This window comes from Microcaecilia unicolor, chromosome 3 (assembly GCF_901765095.1).
Source record: "Microcaecilia unicolor chromosome 3, aMicUni1.1, whole genome shotgun sequence".
Taxonomy (NCBI): domain Eukaryota; kingdom Metazoa; phylum Chordata; class Amphibia; order Gymnophiona; family Siphonopidae; genus Microcaecilia; species Microcaecilia unicolor.
The window spans coordinates 233637238-233656243 of NC_044033.1; the positions used below are offsets into that span (position 1 = coordinate 233637238).

Consider the following 19006-nt stretch of genomic DNA (forward strand, 5'->3'; position numbering starts at 1 on the left):
GCACTTAATGAGCTCCTACAGGAGAGAACTTGGAAATCCTTAGTCTTTTATAAGTATCGTCTTTACACTCAGGGCAATAAATGTGGTAGGTTGCTGGCTTGCTCGGCAGAGGGAAGTGGCCTGGGTGTTAGCGCTTCAGGATGGTTAATACTCATGCTGCTACACAGGACATCTTTGTGCGGTGGTATTGAACATAGTAATGTGCCCTCTGACAAGGTCTAGAAGGCATCCCTATACTTGGACAACAGTCTAGTGCCTACACTCACTCTAGTGGAGTGGACTTTGTTAAATTGGCCTTTGCGTTTGGAGGAAGTGGTGTTTGCTATTAAGCATTTCCCATTGATGAAGACCCCTGGTCCTGATGGGTATCAGGTGGAATTTTATAAGTTGAATGGTGAGGAGTGCATGCTGCCCCTTACCAGGATGTTTAACGTGATGGTGGATGCGGAGGCCTTCCTGCTAGAGCTTAATATTGCCCAGATTATAGTTCTTTCAAAGCCAGGATGGGATCCTGTGCTGCCTGAACCTTATTTGCCTATTTCTTTGCTAAATTTTGAAGTTAAACTCCTTGCAAAGGTGGTGGCCAACAGGTTAGCTCAGTTCCTGCCCTCCTTAATCTATGAAGCCCAGGTAGGGTTTATGCGCGGAACATCTGTAGCGAAGAACTTGCGGAGAACTTTGGTAGCTTTGGAACAACATGCTAGGGACGATTGGCCTTCATTGTTGATCAGCTCTGATGCCGAGAAGGCATTTGATCATGTCCTCTGGGATTTTCTTTTTGACATCTTGATAAAGTATGGTATTGATGGTTAGCTCTTGTCTATGGTTAAAGTGCTTTATTCGTCCCCTCAGGCCCAGGTCATGGTCAATGGTACTGTGTCTGCCAATTTTCTGATTCAACAGGGTAGCCGGCAAGGTTGTCCGCTGTAGCCATTGCTTTTTATTCTTACCTTGGACCTGCTCTTACACAATATCTACCAGACTGCAGATGTCTATGGTATTATGATGGGTCCTTTGTGTTTCAAGGTGGCAGCTTTTACCAATGCCATCTTGGTGCATCTTCTCCAGCTGGTTAGGTCGCTCCTAGTGCTTTTGGAATTGTTTAAAGAATCTGGGGATTTTGCCGGATTTAGGTTGAATCTGCACAAGTTGGAGGTGTTGCATTCCTCTCTAGCTCTTAAAGCTCTTTGGGGTTCCAGTTTCCTGTTGAAGTGGCGACTCACTCTTTTTGATATTTGGGGCTCCAATTAGCTCTGCATCCTTTGACCCTATACTACCTTAATGTTCTACAGTTGAATAAAGATACTCAGTGACTCTTGAGAGCTAGAGAGACCTTCCACTTTCCTTGATGGGGTGAATTAGTTTGCTCCATATGGTTATTTTTCCTAAATGGCTATACATATTACAGGCTTTACTGCTTTGTTTGTTGCAGCATAATCTACGCTGGCTCTATGGTATAGTTAAGTTTTGTTGGGCAGGTAGGAAGCTGAATGTCCGATTGCAGTAATAACTGCAATCGGTTATTACTTGGGAATTGAGTGAGGGCAGACTAAGCTTACCAGATTACAAGTTGTACAATCAGGCTTGCTTGATGCGCTACTTGGGGGATTGACTTTTTAGCAAGTCTCGGTTTACACCTTTGGATTTGGAGTGAGCATTTTTTGCCCCTTATGACATTATTCTGTTGCATTGTCAGAGCACTCAGCTTCCACCTTGTTATAGAGGTTCTTTTCTCCTGCAACCGTTACAGGAGGGGTAGTATGCTTTGGTGCACTTGGTGGTGGTGGTGGGGGGAACCCCTTCATCACTGATCTATTCTCCATTCGCGGAAATCTCGCCTTTGAACCAGGGATAACCCTATTTTCTGGAACTGGGAAGTTCATGGTATACTTAGATTGGATATCTACTAGCCCAGGGAGAGACACTATTGTCTTTTCAGGAACTCCAGCAGTGGGTAGGTGTTCAGTGGGGCAATCATTTTGGTTATTGTCAACTTCATCATTATATGCTCTCTCTTGCTGCAATATTGCTAAACCAGGGCTCAGGAGCCAAATTGCAGGAGTTTTTTCAGGCACTCTCCGTAAGTAGACTTTCAATTTCAGGCCTCCATAAGGCTTTATGTTCTCACCTTATCAGGCCTGTGGATTTAGGTCTTGCTTTGAATTCATGGGATCTTCTCGCTGCCTTAAGGGCTAACCCTTGCTTGGTTTCAGGGGCCTGGCTTCAGGAATGCTATTTTAGAGTGGTACACCATGCCTTTTTCTCCCAAGTACAGATGTTTCATGCAGGTAGAGTGCAGTCACCGCTCTGTATTAAATGTGAGGGAGCTGCTGGTACATTGGGGCATGTTTTTTTTAGGGGGGTGGCCTAAGATTAAAGTTTTGGTCCTCTGTAGAGCATTACATGGTCTCTGGTCTGGATGGGGTTGCTCTAGGCTCGGTGGAACAGTTACTCCTGGACAAGCAAGGAGCTTATAGGGTTGGGTTTAAGGGTCACATTTTACTATTTTGTAAGTTCAGGCTTGTTGCACCCGATGGATTCTTTGGTATTGGACTTAGAAGACCCCATCTATGTGGCACTGGAGAAATCAGGTGCACCAGTTGGCCACATGAGAGGTGAGAGCAACTCGTGGCTCTGAGAAGAAAAAAAAATTTTTTTTTTTTTGCTGATGGGGACTGCATTTCTGCATACATTGAGTCCTAGAGGACATAGTTTAGTGTTGAATCAATTGCAAGTGAGGGAGACGTGTATGTTGTGGGTTGGCTCTGGAAGGGACACTGCCAGGGATAGGTCCTGTTGCTCTGAAGTGGAGAGGGGGCTTCAAGGAGGTTTGATTTCACCAGCTAAGCTGCACTCTTTTATAAAATAAAAGAGACCCTCTCTCACATTACTAAGTAAAACTAACACCATTAATAATAATAAAAGAGAGAAATCTATACTTTTCCTCCCTTCTAGGGCTAGCATGTCTTCCTTGCTCTTCCTGTCCCCTCCTCCCCAATCCTAGGCCTAGCATGTCTCCTTCTCTTCCCTCACTCCTGCTCCCCCCTTACTGGGTACAGTACATATCTCTCTCTCCTCTCCCTTCCTCCTGCACCACCACCCCAGGCATTCTACAAGTAGCCCTTGCTCCTGTTTCTCACCGCCACACTCTCTGCAGGTCCAGTATCACCCCTCCAGGTACTGGCCTCATTCCTCCCCCCCACCCCAGTCTGGCCATGTACTCAGGGGTGTGCTGGTAAATTTTTAACAACAGGCTCTTTCTCCAGACGTAGCCAGCTCTGCAGTTGGACGGGCTAGGGGTGGCCTGGGTGGGGGGGGGGGGGGGGGAGCAACACTGGCCTCTCTCTCCTCCCTCCGTTCGTGCAGGCACACTAGGCATACCTTTGCTGGCAGTCTATAAATGGACTGCCACCACGCCCAATGTCTTTTTCTGAGCAGCATGCTGAAACTTCTCACACATGCTCGAGAAGTCCCAGCCTGCTGCTCAGAGCTAGAAACAAGGAGCGGGGAGCAGCAGCAGTCTATTTACTTTGCTGGCAGGGCTCAGTATCCCCACCAGCAAAGTAAAAGAGAATTCAGCAGGGGGCACAAGCCCACATTTTGGGAGCCAGTTGTTAAAGTAGCCATGGAGGGCCCTACTTTAACAACTGGCTCCCAAAATTTTTAAAACCGGCTCTTGCGAGCCTGTAAGAGCCTGCTCCAGCACACCACTGCATGTACTCCTCCCTCCTCACTGATCAGGTAATCTCTCTCTCTTTCAGGACCCCCCCCCCAATCCAAACTTGCCTTAAATTGTTGACGGACCCATGGGGCCTTTCCTCTGCCAGGTCTCCTCCCTCTGATGTAACTTCCAGTTTCCAGTTAACAGAGAAAAGGCACTGTGGGCTGGCTGGAGAGCTGTTTCTGCTAGGATTTAAGGCAAGGTTGGAGGGCAGGGAGCCAGAGGGAGTGAGAGATGATTAGACCAGGGGAGGGGGAACAACAGAGACAGCAAGAGATACTGAATTACAGGAGCAGTGCATGGCCACAGAGCTAGCCCTAGGCAGGTAACTAGGAATTTCATGACAGGAAGGGAGGGAGAGGAAGACAACGTCAGACTACAAGATAGAGGGCAGGAAGCCAGTGTGGGAGAGGAGGACACTCGACACTGCCAAGTGGGAGTTCTTGGCTTCCCAGAGGGAGATGACCTATATAAATAAGTCTTCCACTGAGGGTAGAAGAGTTGGCAGGTCCTGAAATACTATTTTCTTGGTTGCAGGGCAGACTTCCCAAGAATCACATACCAGTTTAAAAAAAGAAATATTTTAATATAGAGTAACAAGCCATCAATCATTTTCTGTTATTTTAAATGTTTTTACTAAAACCCTATACTATGTAAACATATGTAAGCTGCTGTAGTTGTACCCCAGAAAAATGGTATATCTAATGCATTATCCTTACCTACTAATTGATAGTACGATAAAACTGGTATTAGGGGATGAATGAGTTTTCTTGCTGAGCTGCTGTTGCAATGTTTAGCAGCCCTATTTTCAGTTGATGGCATCAGTTTAATTATACAGTCCATATCTAAATAACAAATCAATGAGTGCAGCCAGGAGTTGCTATTGACCCGTTAGTACATGACACAGGTGGCTTTTCTAAACAGCAGCACTGCAGGAATATGAGAGCTAATCAGTCATAAAAATGCGTTTAGCATACTATTGTCTGTTGTACACATAACATCAATACATAGGGCTAAAATATGCAACCAACAAATTAAACTATACAAAACAGACCATAGGGTTTCTGTCCAAATCTGTACAATGGTCCAACTTCTGCCTGTTGATGATTAAGAAATAGGCCTCTCAGCTAAGAAAACTCAGAATGTATATGGGAGGAAGGCTGGGATGGAAGAACATTGCAAAAAAATGAGACTTCTAGCTAAATGCTAAAGTAAAAAAGAAAGGTAGACAGTGAAACAGATGTTAACTGGACAGATTAGAGGGCCCTTTGGGCTATTAAATCAACCATTCTCTACTAAAATAACACTAAAACCATGAGGATATTCACTGAAATAACCAGCAGATTGAAAAAAAATGCAGTGCATAATTAAGCTGTCAAATCTCTTTCTGGATGATGTGATCAAGACAAGTGCCAGCACAGGGTTTTCTGTTTTGACAGCAGTTCTAGAAGTAATAATACTGCATGGAGACTGGATGCTGTTGAGTTAATAGTTCTATGATATGGATCCATGAAGAGAGGCTCTCTACCCTGAATGGCAGCTTGGGCTGTGGGGTATGGTTTATTTCTTTTTTTTTTTTTTCTGGCATTTATAAAGTACCTGTCTGAGAAAGGCTGCAGACAGGATGAAGACTCTAAGTGTAGTTTAAAATGCCTTGTGTCCAAAACCAAATCTCTTTGCTTCTACATTGCTCATATCAGCAGATCAAAAACCGTGAAAGCACTTCCCACTGACTCTGGATAACAAGTCCCATCACTGTACACTATAAAACATTAATCATTTAAGCTTCAACGTATTACTTTTTTTCTTCTGCAAAAATGCATAAATTATTGTTATGCTGATGCAATGACACTAAGTTAGACCCTTTCAGCAATAGCAGTGTGACTAAAGTGTAGAATCCTGGACTGGATGCCCATTCTCTGCTAGGATCCTGCGTTCCATGGTGCATGACTTCACAGAAGAAGAGTACTTGGCACGTCTGTTGCAGCAGAAGCAGAGGATCTGCTTAAAGGTTGTTCTCATATCATTGTCTCGATAGGAATATACAATTGGGTTAATTACAGAGTTAATTTCAGCCAGAAGCAGGAAATATTTCTCCACAGCAAGAACATTACAGTTCACACAATCTAGGCCATCCAACAGAAGCACAACCTGTCCAGGGGTCCAGCAGATCACAAAGGCACCTGCAAAAAGACAGAGATAATGGAAGGAAGACCATTAGAGTTGGCAAACAGAGTACTACAGAACACTTGAGAGGCAATTCAGATCTGTAATGATGCGGAAGAAAGCAGATCCAAATATAGAGTTCCAAATTGATCATGTTCATTTTCAATCAAATAATATCATGCATATAAAATGTACATTATAATATATATAAACCAATATACATATCTTACATAAATATAATAATGTAAAACAAAATATATAAAAATGGCTGAATATTGAATACGAAATATTCTTTAAAAATAAAAGAATGCCAATGCAATATTGACCATAAAAAGGTGTCAAATGCCAGACATACATTAGTGTTTGCCAGATCACAATATAGTGCTCATAGGGATCCTTTTACTGTGGTGTGCTAACGGATTAAGCGCACGCTAACAATTAGAACATGCTAGATAAAGATACCCATTGTATTCCTATGGGGTATCTTATTTAGCAAGCACTAATCATTCGTGTGCATTAAATCTGCTAGTGCACCTTAATAAAAGGACCCCATAATGTGTATGATAAGTGCACAAATAGTAATGGAATCAGAAGTGCTGTAATTTAAAAAACATTTTTTATAAACATTTACAGTGTAGCAACGTTTTACTCCACTACAACGCTATAAAATCAAAGTACATGTTCTATTAATCCATATGTGTTAAATAAAATAGACATTTTTAAAATTTGTATTATTATTTGGGGCCTCTTTTCCTAAACTGTGCTAGTGCTTCTCGCACAGCAAATGAGAGGAAGCCCAAAGGAACTGAATGGGCTTCCTCTAATTTGCCGCACAGGAATCGTTAGCGTGGCTTTGTAAAAGACTCCATATTTAATGTTTGTTCAACCATTTTTATATATTTTGTTTCTTATTATGTTTATGTAAGATATGATGTATGTATGTATGTATGTGTGTGTGTGTGTGTGTGTAGGTGTATATATATATAATAGTAATATTGTAAATGTCTATGTATGATATTTTTTCTTGGTAAGTGAACATAAATCACACTGCAACCCTCACACTTTATATGTTGTTCTAAGATTTTATGTTATTGATTTATGATTTAATTATGTTTTGATTACTATTTTTGGTACCATACTCCTAAGGCAGCTCTTGAAAGGGTGAAACGTGGCCCATGTTGGGTTTTGTTAAAATAAACTTGCTGTCTGAACCCTATATATGGATCTGCTTTCTTCTGCCTGAAATGTAGAGTACTGTCAGATGTTCCATTAGCAGATAATCACTGTGGGACCTTTTTACTAAAGTGCATAGGCATTATTTTCCATGTTTACATACATTATTGAAATTGTAAGAATTTTTTCTACGTGTGGATTGGCATGGGCGGATAGTGGGCATGGAAGCATTAGCTGAATAGTGTTTTATATTATTGATCTATTTTTTTGGCCAGAGCTTGATCTGCTGCCAATTAGCATACGTTAATTGGCCAATGCAAGGTTAATGCAGGAGCAGTTACCGCCTCCTAATATTTACATACATAGTAACATAGTAGATGACGACAGAGAAAGACCTGTATGGTCCATCCAGTCTGCCCAATAAGATAAACTCATAAGTGCTACTTTATGTGTGTACCTGACCTTGATTTGTATCAGCCATTAAATTCAAAATTGACTACTCCCCAGAAGTAGTCAATTTTTTGGACACCACAGTCTCAATCAGCGATGGCTATATACAAACATATATACAGGAAACCCACAGACAGATGCAGCTACCTCTACAACTCCAGCTTCCATCCATTATTTACAGCCAAGCCACAAGATACCACGGTATCTGCTCTGACCCAGTGGACAGAGACAGACACCTTGAAATCCTGACTGCATCCTTCGAACAGAAAGGCTACAACCCCAAAATAATCTCCAAGAATACTGCCTCCTCCCTCAAAACACCCAGGGAAAATCTGCTACAGTACAAATAAAAAGAAAGCCACAGACAGAATCCCCATTATAGTGACATACAACCCAGAGCTGGAAAAATTAAGAAAAATCATAAAAGATCTGCAGCCTCTACTCCAGGAGGATGAATTACTAAAAGAGATATTCCCATCCCCCCCACCAGTGCTGGCTTTCCGAAAGCCACCCAACTTGAAACACAAGCTAATTAGAAGTAAGCTCCCAACACAGACTCAAAAAGAAGAGAATGGCACACACATCCTTGCAATATATCCAGCTGCAAACTATGCCAAAACATTTCACAGGACCCCACAGTCATTCACAAAGGAAAAATATTCAACATAAAGGAATCCTTTACATGCTCATCTTCCAATGTGGCATCATTCAGTGTAAAAAAATGTGACAAAGGGTGCTACATTGGAGAAACAAGCCAGATGCTAAAGACAACATTTTATTTACATAGACATCACATGAAAAATGCCAGTGCCAGCCAGGATGCCATGCCTGTGGGACAGCACTTTACAGAACCAGAACACTGTTCCAGTGATTTCATAGTAGGAATCCTGAAAGGTAACTTTAAAACAATACAGGAACGTAAGACCTTGGAAGTCAGAATGATTAAATATTTTGACACCCACTAGACAGGACTTAACAATGATCTGGGTTTTCTAGCCCATTATAAGCCATAAGGTTGTACTGCTCTGTCACCCTCCTGTCTCCATGCAGATCTCCCTGTCTCACCTATCCACCTCCACCCCCATCCTGTTAGACTGTCACTGAAATGCTTTGATGTTTCACTTGTAAGCTTTGATGTTTCACTTATATATACTGTCATCTACCAACATTTGCTTATTTCCGATCTGACAAAGAAGGGCAACCTTTGAAAGCTAATCAAGAAATGTATTAAGTTACGTCCAATAAAAAAAGGTATCATCTTGTTTTCTTTTCCATGTTTTATTTTGTTTTATTTCTATTGATTATTTATTTATACAATTTCAAATTAAACACAAAGAACAAAACTTTGTTCAGCAAAACAGCCACTAAGAAAGGGATATAATAGTATCATTAGTCCACAAGCAAGAGGGATGTGATTGCCACAATCATGAGAGGCTGAAAATGGCAACATAAAAAAGGAAAAGAGCAAGAAAACAACCAGATACCAAAATCTATCATACCCCACAAACTTTGGAACTAAGTCCCAGTAGATCTACCATCCAGAAAGTGACGCAACTTAGATGGATCAAAGAAATAATATGTAACATTATTTTAATTCACTATACATTTACAAGGAAATCTTAATTAGTATGTTGCATCTAAGGCAAATACTTCCTGTCTCATATGCAGAAACTTATCTCTTGTGTCCATTTAAAAAGATCTGAACTGTTATCTCCTCAAAACATAATAGAAGCCTAAATAATGCATCCCTGTCCTCAGATGCACTGGACCCAGCTCTCTGTAGCATCGCTAGTGCTTCCTATGCCAGTCCCAGAAGTTTACATCAGAGGAGGTGGGTCCAGTGCAGGAAGCACTAGAGGTACTGTAGTAAAGAGCTGGGTCCTGTGCGTCTCCCATGGTAGTTTATTAGCACGAGTCCGGCAGAGGTGAAATGGGAGGGAGGGAGGGTGCGGTTCAGGCTGGGGAGACAGCTGAGCCTCGCAAAAACAAAGTAATAGCCAATCAACAGTTCTTTTGGGCAGGTGTGAGGGCAGGGGGACTGGGGTTTCCAGGTGATGTCAGACACTGGTTTGCATTTGATTGGGAATGAACTTCCAGTTCCAGCTCAGCTGTTTTTGGAACCGGAGGTTCAAGCCCAATCGGCTGCAAGCAGCATCTGACACTGTTTGGAAAACCTGTAGAGGGGGAGATGCAGAGGTATGGAAAATACTTTTTAAACTTTTACTTCATTACAAAGTACAAAAGTACAGCCTACTTGAAATGGGAGTAGCAGTAAAAAGTCTTTATTGAGGCACTCAAGTGAGGCCCGACTCGAGTCCGTGTTTTAGTGGACAAGCCACCTGCTTCAGGGGTTACAGAACTCAGTTAAGACAATACTATGACAAAATTGCATTGGATCTTACAGCTTTCTTACACTACTGCTCTTCGCTGACAGTGCATTTGCTGTGTACAGATACACATAAATGATATGAAAAGAACCAGCAGGGATCCTCATACTGGCCATCTGAATAAGAGTACCACCAGAGGGGTTGGGGGCGATATGATTGTTCACAAGACATGTAAGTTTGGAGACCAAGACAGGTTGCTGGCAATCTGTTGATAATTTGCTAAAGAAGAAGAAGAACTTTTAAAGTCAGTCCAAAACGAAAACACAGCCTAGCACACTGCTGTATTGATTAGGAGTAACAAGTCTTCTATCTACAAGCAAGACTGAGTCAGGCACATAAGTGATAGCACCAGGACAGAACATCTCTCTGAGGTCAGAACTAAGTGTACATTTTTGAACATGTACAGCAGCTGTTTACTCAGTACTTCATTTTTTTTTTATCTGCGTTGCTGAATGGAAATAAAAAAGTTCTCTTGTTAAGCAATTTTTTTTTATACCTGTGTGTTTCCAATCTTGCACTTTGTAATCATCTTCTTCCCAAAAAATGTTTATTTTATTCTATTTTCCGTCAAAATGTCCTAGACAAAGTGTGCCACCCCTGCCCACAGTGTGGAAGAAAGATCCAGAACTTTGACACCCACTCTAAATGCCTAAAATGTATGGGTACCGCCTAATTCCATGTATTGTTGCATATAACTTTTAAATTTGGCTTTTGGAATGTGGGGGCATTTTCTCAATCTCAACTATAAAAAGATAGAAAATACTTCAAGCTCTCAATAGACAGTAGGCATCTATAGCCTTTCTGCAGAAAATACACAGACTCTCAAGAACATGTCCAGCTGAGGTTATCATCTTATTTAGGAAAGGCCTTCCAGTGCAGAAAAAGAACATAATTTTTTTTTTTTTTCCAAATTTGTTTTATTATTTTCCATTAGAAACATAATAGTATCCATACTTTATCTTTGTACAGAAATTAGAATTCCTCTTTCAACTAACATGTTTCCAACTAATACCCTCCCTCCCCTATTGTAGTCCCTCCTCTCAGGAAGTTTTGTGACCAATTCTCTTTAGACTTGTCCATGTGACACATCGATCTGGGGTGTCCGAGAGGTTAACCATTGTTCATAAGGGTTCCACGTTTTATGGTACTGCGGAATACGGCCAGTGCGTAAGGCTGTCAACTTCGACATCAAATGAATATAGTCCAGTTTCCGCAACACTGACCGCTGTTCCGGAAGTATAGGTTGCTTCCATGCCGCCGCCAGCACCAATTTGGCGGCCACGAATAGTTGTACGGCAAAGCGGTGTATGGCATTAGGAATTCCTGTAGGTCTAAAATGGAGTAAGCAGTAGTCCATTCTCATCTGGTAGTTCACTCCTGTAACTTCACCTAATAACTTCAATATCTCCCCCCAATACTCCTGCGCATGCTTGCATGCCCACCACACATGAATCATATCCCCCACTTCTCCACATTGCCTCCAACACAAAGCTGACCCTGTTTTAAACATTTTAACCAAGCGATGGGGAGTGTAGTACCAGCTGTATAATATTTTGTGACCGTTTTCAGTTAAGGCACTAGACACCGAGACTGCTAGCAGAGATCTAAGTGCCACTTTCCACTGGGGCTTTGTGTAGGTTTACCCCATGGCTTTCTCCCACCTTGATAGGTATCGCTCCACTGGGTTAGCATGTAGAAGTAGTGCCCTATATATTCTTGAGATGCTACCCCTTCCTCCTCCCTTCATCATCCCCTCCTCCAATTTAGTTTCTTGTAGCTTTAACTCATCCTGTGCTCTGCGAGCTATAAAATCCTTCACTTGATAGTACTGAAAAGCTTGCAGGGGAGAGAGGCCATGCTCCTGGCATAATTCTTGGAATGGCACCGTCTTATCCGTTTCCCACATTTGGCCTAATTCACAAAGCCCCATCTCCTCCCATCGCTGGAAAGCTTTATCTTGTTTGCCCGGTCTGACCTGGGGAGCAAAGCGAAGGAACATATGCCTATAATATATTCGCCCCGGGAAAAAGTGTCCCCTTATCTTACTCCACGTCAATAGAGGCCAGCGCATCATAGGCGGGCTTCCCTTGATTATTTCTCCTAAATCTTCCCGCGATAACCAGGGGATAGCTCGCAGCGGGAAAGGTCCCATCCATTTTTGTTCCACCCTTGTCCAGGCCTTCCCTGTATCCTGAAGCCATGTAGCTATTACTCTAAGGTGGGCTGCTTGTAAGTAATGTGTGAAGGAAGGAACTCCCATCCCTCCCCTCTCTTTCGATTGATACATGACTTCTCTTTTCACCCTCGGGGGTCGTTTTCTCCAAATAAATGAAAATACCTTGTTCTGTAGGCCTCGCAAAAAAAAAAAAGAACATAATTTTGGATGCAGAAGGCCGCTAATATGAAGTGGAGGTAGTGGTAGAGAGACAACCCTTCTATTAAACAGAGAGACAGGAGTATAAATTCATTAAAAAAACGCTACTCAAACTAAGGAAGAGAACTCCTTTCTCCAATATTTTCTTAAAGCAGAAACAAAAATTTAATAAAGCAGAGTAAAAAAAAAGACTTCAGTAAAAAAAAAAAATCTAACCGTAGCAACAATATATCAAGGTAAAAATTGTTTAATTGTAGAAAAAAACCCACTCAAAAATATGAAAAAGGAAAAGAGGGAAGTGTTCTCTAAGTATAAGTCAACACAATCACATTGTACTTCACTGCATTTAGAGGCCAACCAAAACTGCTTTTTTCAGTTTTGGCCAAAACCAAAACTGCCACCAAAACTGTCTGAAAGCTTTCAACAAACCAAAACTGCAGCCAAAACTCATCATCTGGTTTTGGCCGAAATTGAAAACTCAAGCTTGGTTGTGTGAATGTGAACCAGTGAAAGCGGCTGAAGCTTGTCAGAGGTTGCAGCCTATATCCCTCTGCTAAACTCACAATATCCAAGTCCGAATATAATAATTTAAATAATGAAAGACCATATTTTTATCTCCAAGCAAAATAGCCTCCACACATATAGAAAACGCAGCTAATGAAAACAAACTAGTTAGTGGGGTCCCGCAGGGGTCTGTTGCTTTTTAATGTATTTATAAATGACCTAGAGATGGGAATAACTAGTGAGGTAATTAAATTCGCCGATGACACAAAATTATTCAGGGTCGTCAAGTCGCAGGAGGAATGTGAACGATTACAGGAGGACCTTGCGAGACTGGGAGAATGGGCGTGCAAGTGGCAGATGAAGTTCAATGTTGACAAGTGCAAAGTGATGCATGTGGGTAAGAGGAACCCGAATTATAGCTACGTCTTGCAAGGTTCCGCGTTAGGAGTTACGGATCAAGAAAGGGATCTGGGTGTCGTCGTCGATGATACGCTGAAACCTTCTGCTCAGTGTGCTGCTGCGGCTAGGAAAGCGAATAGAATGTTGGGTGTTATTAGGAAGGGTATGGAGTCCAGGTGTGCGGATGTTATAATGCCGTTGTATCGCTCCATGGTGCGACCGCACCTGGAGTATTGTGTTCAGTACTGGTCTCCGTATCTCAAAAAAGATATAGTAGAATTGGAAAAGGTACAGCGAAGGGCGACGAAAATGATAGTGGGGATGGGACGACTTTCCTATGAAGAGAGGCTGAGAAGGCTAGGGCTTTTCAGCTTGGAGAAGAGACGGCTGAGGGGAGATATGATAGAAGTGTATAAAATAATGAGTGGAATGGATCGGGTGGATGTGAAGCGACTGTTCACGCTATCCAAAAATACTAGGACTAGAGGGCATGAGTTGAAGCTACAGTGTGGTAAATTTAAAACGAATCGGAGAAAATTTTTCTTCACCCAACGTGTAATTAGACTCTGGAATTCGTTGCCGGAGAACGTGGTACGGGCGGTTAGCTTGACGGAGTTTAAAAAGGGGTTAGATAGATTCCTAAAGGACAAGTCCATAGACCGCTATTAAATGGACTTGGAAAAATTCCGCATTTTTAGGTATAACTTGTCTGGAATGTTTTTACGTTTGGGGAGCGTGCCAGGTGCCCTTGACCAGGATTGGCCACTGTCGGTGACAGGATGCTGGGCTAGATGGACCTTTGGTCTTTCCCAGTATGGCACTACTTATGTACTTATGTACTTATGTACATAGTGCTTGTACAATGGCTGACTCTGTGCCATACCTATAATTAAGATAAACAGAACTAAAATATCATAAGCTGTGTGATAGAGACTAAGATAATAACAATGGCAGAATATAACTAGAATGTTATGATTTGGCAAATTTCATAAGAGGATCCCATATCTTACGGTAAGAGAATTGGTTTTCTCTGCTGCCACTCTCTCATACTTAACAGTTACGCATACAGTATTCCATATTATATTTCCAGTTTTGAGGGTCTAAAAGGGTTCCATTTATTTGTAATTTTGTCGTGGGAGAAGAATAGAAGACCCTGACCATGTAGATAAAGGCCGGAGAGAAACCAAACCAAATGAAGAATGTAAAAAAGAAAATGACATTCAACACGGTCAAACGCCTTCTCTGTGTCCAATCCTATTGCTAAACAGGGTGTGTTAGATTAACCTGCATTATTATATTAGTAAACAATCATCATGTGCTATCTGAAGAGTATCAACCATGCACGAAACCTGCTTGACTGGTTGATATTTTTGGAAGAATTATTTGTAATCTTTCAGCCAGTATGTTAGCGACTACTTTAGCATCCAAGTTAATAAGGGATAAAAGGTCTGTAGTTTTGAACATAACTTGGATCCTTATTAGAATTCAGCAGTACGATAATAGATGCTTCAGTGAAAGAGCTTTTTTCCCCAGAATGAATAAGATCAGTGGTGTGCTGGAGCTGGCTCGCACCGGCTCGCAAGAGCCGGTTGTTAAACTTTCTACCGACTTGCGAGCCGGTTGTTAAATATCGTGAGCCGGCTCTGGCTCTCCTTCCTCCCTCCCTCTGGATCCAGTCCCTCACCAACTCCTTGTCCTTCTAATTCTTCGGGGCAGGCAGTCTTGCCTGCCTGCTGCCGATTCGCACTTTAAAAATGGCCGCCGAGACTTCATTTTGAAGCGCGAATCGGCAGCGGGGGAGAGTCAGCCTGCCCCGAAGAATTAGAAGGACAAGGAGTCGGTGAGGGACCGGATCTGGAGGGAGGGAGGGAGGAGAATTTGCTGAACAACTCAGGAGGGGGTGGCAGGGGAGAGAAGGGAGTCGCTGGGCATGGGTGGATGGAGGGGAGAGAAGGGTTGCTGGGTATGGGTGCATGCAGGGCAGGGGAGAGGAGGGTCACTGCTGGACATGGGTGGATGGAGGGCAGGGGAAAGGAGGGTCACTACTGGACATGGGTGGATGGAGGGCAGGGAAAAGGAGGGTCACTGGGTATGGGTGCATGCAGGGCAGGGGGAGAGAAGGGTCGCTGGACATGGGTGGATGGAGGGCAGGGGAGAGGAGAGGAGGGTCACTGCTGGACATGGGTGGATGGAGGGCAGGGGAGAGGAGGGTCACTGCTGGACATGGGTGGATGGAGGGCAGGGGAAAGGAGGGTCACTGGGTATGGGTGCATGCAGGGCAGGGGTAGAGAAGAGTCACTGGACATGGGTGGATGGAGGGCAGGGGAGAGGAGGGGAGAGAGAAGAAATGCTGGACATGGATGGAGGGGAGGGAAGAGTGAAGAAGGAGATGAGATGAGGGGAAAGGAAGAAAGGAGAAAAACTTCACATGGATGAAGAAAATAGGCAGAAGCTGAGGACCAGAAATGAAGAAGAGAGGAAGAAAGGAAAGAAATAAATGGAAAGGAAGCCCTGGAAACGGAGTTAAGAGGACAGATAGCAGCAGAATCGGATACTGGGCCAGCATGATCAGAAAAACAGTCACCAGACAACAAAGGTAGAAAAAAAAAATCATTTTATTTTCATTATAGTGTTTGGAATATGTTCACTTTGAGAATCAGGTGCTCAACATTAAAAGTTTATATTTATTTACTTATTTGTGGCATTTTATCGCACATTAAACATGAATTAGATTGGAACTTGGGATCATTTAATTTTTTTTCCTGAAGGAATGCATTGCCACGCCCCCCCCCCCAGGCTCTCTCCCCGGCTATAGCCAGCTCTGCAATTTGGGGGGGGGGGGGCACAGAGGGGGACCGGGGAGAGAGCCTGTTGTTAAACATTTACCAGCACACCACTGAATAAGATGATTAAAGAATGAGCACAACTCTGGGACTAAAAGGGATTGAAAAAATTCAAGAGTTAATCCATTTGGGCCAGGAGCTTTATTAGGAGCCATAGATTTTAAAGCATCTAGAATATCAGCTTCAGAGTTGGGCTGAGAAAGTTGCTCATTATCAGTATCAAATAGGGTAGGATGATTAATGTGATCCCAGTATGAGAGATGTAACTCATAATCTTGTAACTCAGATGCTTATAAATCAGAGAAACTCTTTGAATTTGTTGGATATATCTGTTTTATTAGTTAACAAAATATCATAATCTCTCTATATAAAAAGCAACACCAACGTTCTATGAAGCCTCCAGCCGGAAGTGTGAAGGGGGCGAGATATCCGGTTTCCCTACGAGTGTCTGCCCCGCCCTCTCTGTAACACAGTGAAGGAAAACAGCAGAGCACGAAATGAAATCGCTGGCTCTGTAACAGTGAAGGACTCAGAGGGGGGAGGGGAGAGAGGCCAGCGGGCAGGGGCACACACACTCCCACATGCACACAGAAGAAAACATTGCTAGCCCCCGTTTCATTTGCATCAGAAACGGGGCTTTTTTACTAGTCTTATTATAATCTATAATATTGTTTTTGTCCTGTTTTTTTTCTTTAAGTAATTGGCCAATAGTAGGCCAGCCTTATTACTACCAGAATAATACTGAGCAGAGTTCAAGAAAATCTCTTTACTAGCATTAATGCTCAACATAGAATTTAAAGAGAGGCAGACCTTTTTCAACTTTGAATAAACTGCTATATTAGAAGGACTATTATGATATATTTGCTCCAAAATCTTAATAGATTGTTCAAGTTCAGAAACCTCTTTGTTCATTTTCTTTTTTGTTAAGAAGTATATCTAATTATGAAACCACATATATAAGCCTTAAAGGCATCCCATCTTGTAATCCAGCTGGTCTCATTTAATGTGCTAAAAGAAAAACATTCTATTGCTTTTGAAATCACCAGCCTGTTGATGTAGTAAACTAGCATTAAATCTCCATCCAGAGTTGCGACGACTTGTTTGGAGTGATAATATTTGCATAGAAATATGAGCATGATCGGATAATAAAATGCATGCCAAGCTTTAGTCTTCTTATAAGGGAAAATAGATTTCCTATCTAAATATTTAATATTAAATTGAACTCACCACCTACAATGCAACGTGTATCACCCTCATTTGCTATGAATCAGCTAATGAATGGAAAAAAAAAATCAGGACAATCAGCATTTGGGACACAGATGTTAAAGATGACTAATGATGTATAATTTACAGTAACCTTTAACGTAATCCATCTACCAGAAGAATCCCCAAGCTTGTGATATAATTTTAATATCAGACCGTTTCCTGATTAGAATCGCTACTCTATTTTTTTACCCTCAGCCGTGGAAAAAAAAAGGAGTACACAAGACCATTTAGTATGGAGTTTAGCAGATTCTAATGATGATAGATGTGTTTCTTGGAACAACAATATAGCGAGATATTTATACAAAGCAGTCTTAATGAGGTTGTTACAGTGGCGTACCAAGGGGGGGGCGGTGGGGACGGTCTGCCCTGGGTGCACGCCATTGGGGGGGTGCCGTGCGCCTGCCGGCTCTTCGTTTTCATGCTCCCTTTGCCCTGGAACAGGTTACTTCCTGTTCCAGGGCAGAGGGAGCATGAAAACGAAGAGCCGGCAGGCGAGCGGCACCCCCCCCCCCCCAGCGGCGTGCACCCGGGGGGTTCTTTCGCCGGGGGGGGCGTCGCACTGTACCCCGGGGGGGCAGGGCGCATCGGTGATCCGCCCCGGGTGTCAGCCCCCCTAGGAACGCCACTGGGTTGTTAAAACCTTTAACACTGAGTGGATAAGATCTGTAAGGACATTAATTACACAAGTTATTAACTGATCCATTGATATTTGAAAAACAATGCTAAAAGTCAAGAATGTAAAGTTTCAATTAGTATAAACAGCTTACAACATATGTAAGATAGGGTATTTCTTAACAGTAAAGAACAAAGATGCACAGTAGCAAAACAGTTAACACAAACCATGAGATGCAAGACACATGGGTTAGCATTTTTTAGTGGTGCCATTTTCTCTAAGGTCTTGGCTAAGTGTGTATGCCAGTTGTCAACCTGTTCTGACACTGTAGTTATCTTTTCATCCACATGTGGATAGTCCAAGGCCTCTAGGAAATTTTCAGCGGTCAGCTTTTTTTTTTGTCTCTGATCTCCTTCCAAACTCTGGGAGGTGCCATTTGTTTCAGGTGGTCACTTAGGGAAAATTTAATTAGAAAATGGTCTGACCGTGATAAGGATGTTGTTTCAATACTGTTATCCCAGAATTCTGGGATATCCATCCCTTTGTAGAATACCAGGTCTAGTGTTATATCATGTTGTTGGCATGGACTGAAACTACTACTCTTGGGATAAGCCCTATGGAGATTCCCACTGGACCTGTATCTAGATGGTGATTTGGTGATCACACCTTGAAAATGTGGAAAGACTAAGATTACATAATCATTCTCATGAAGAAAATCCCATCTTGTACTGGGACACGGCTAATGTGGTCTTGAGGGGGGAGATAATCACCTATTTATTTATTTATTACATTTGTACCCCACATTTTCCCGCATATCAGTAGGCTCAACGTGGCTTACAGGTTCCGGAGAGGAGAGTGCCAACTCCGGAAATATATACTGAGTGGAAAATAGAGTAAAAGTAGGTGCAAGGAGGCTGATAAGGTTCTGGAAAAGAGAATACGACTCTGGGGGCGAATACATAGTAGAATATAGAGAGAAGTAATCCCAGTGAGGCTGATAAGTCTCTGGGGATGGGACTACAGCTTCTAGTGAGCAATAACAGAGTAGAATACAGGGTAGAAGTACACTTAACTGGAGTGGTATGATTCAAGGCAAACTGAGAAGGGAAA

General features: G+C 42.5%; 1 protein-coding gene across 5 annotated transcripts in view; it reads right to left on the reverse strand.

The window, feature by feature from the left end:
* Window positions 1–3771: 3771 nt before the first annotated feature.
* The window catches only part of LPAR2 (lysophosphatidic acid receptor 2), a 71755-nt gene continuing 56520 nt past the window's right edge, over window positions 3772–19006 (reverse strand). For all 5 annotated transcript variants that reach the window (XM_030197574.1, XM_030197570.1, XM_030197573.1 and 2 more), the window contains one exon: window positions 3772–5904. In XM_030197574.1, coding sequence (XP_030053434.1) covers window positions 5606–5904 — 299 coding nt within the window. In that variant the 3' untranslated portion in view covers window positions 3772–5605. The remainder of the gene's footprint in view (window positions 5905–19006) is intronic.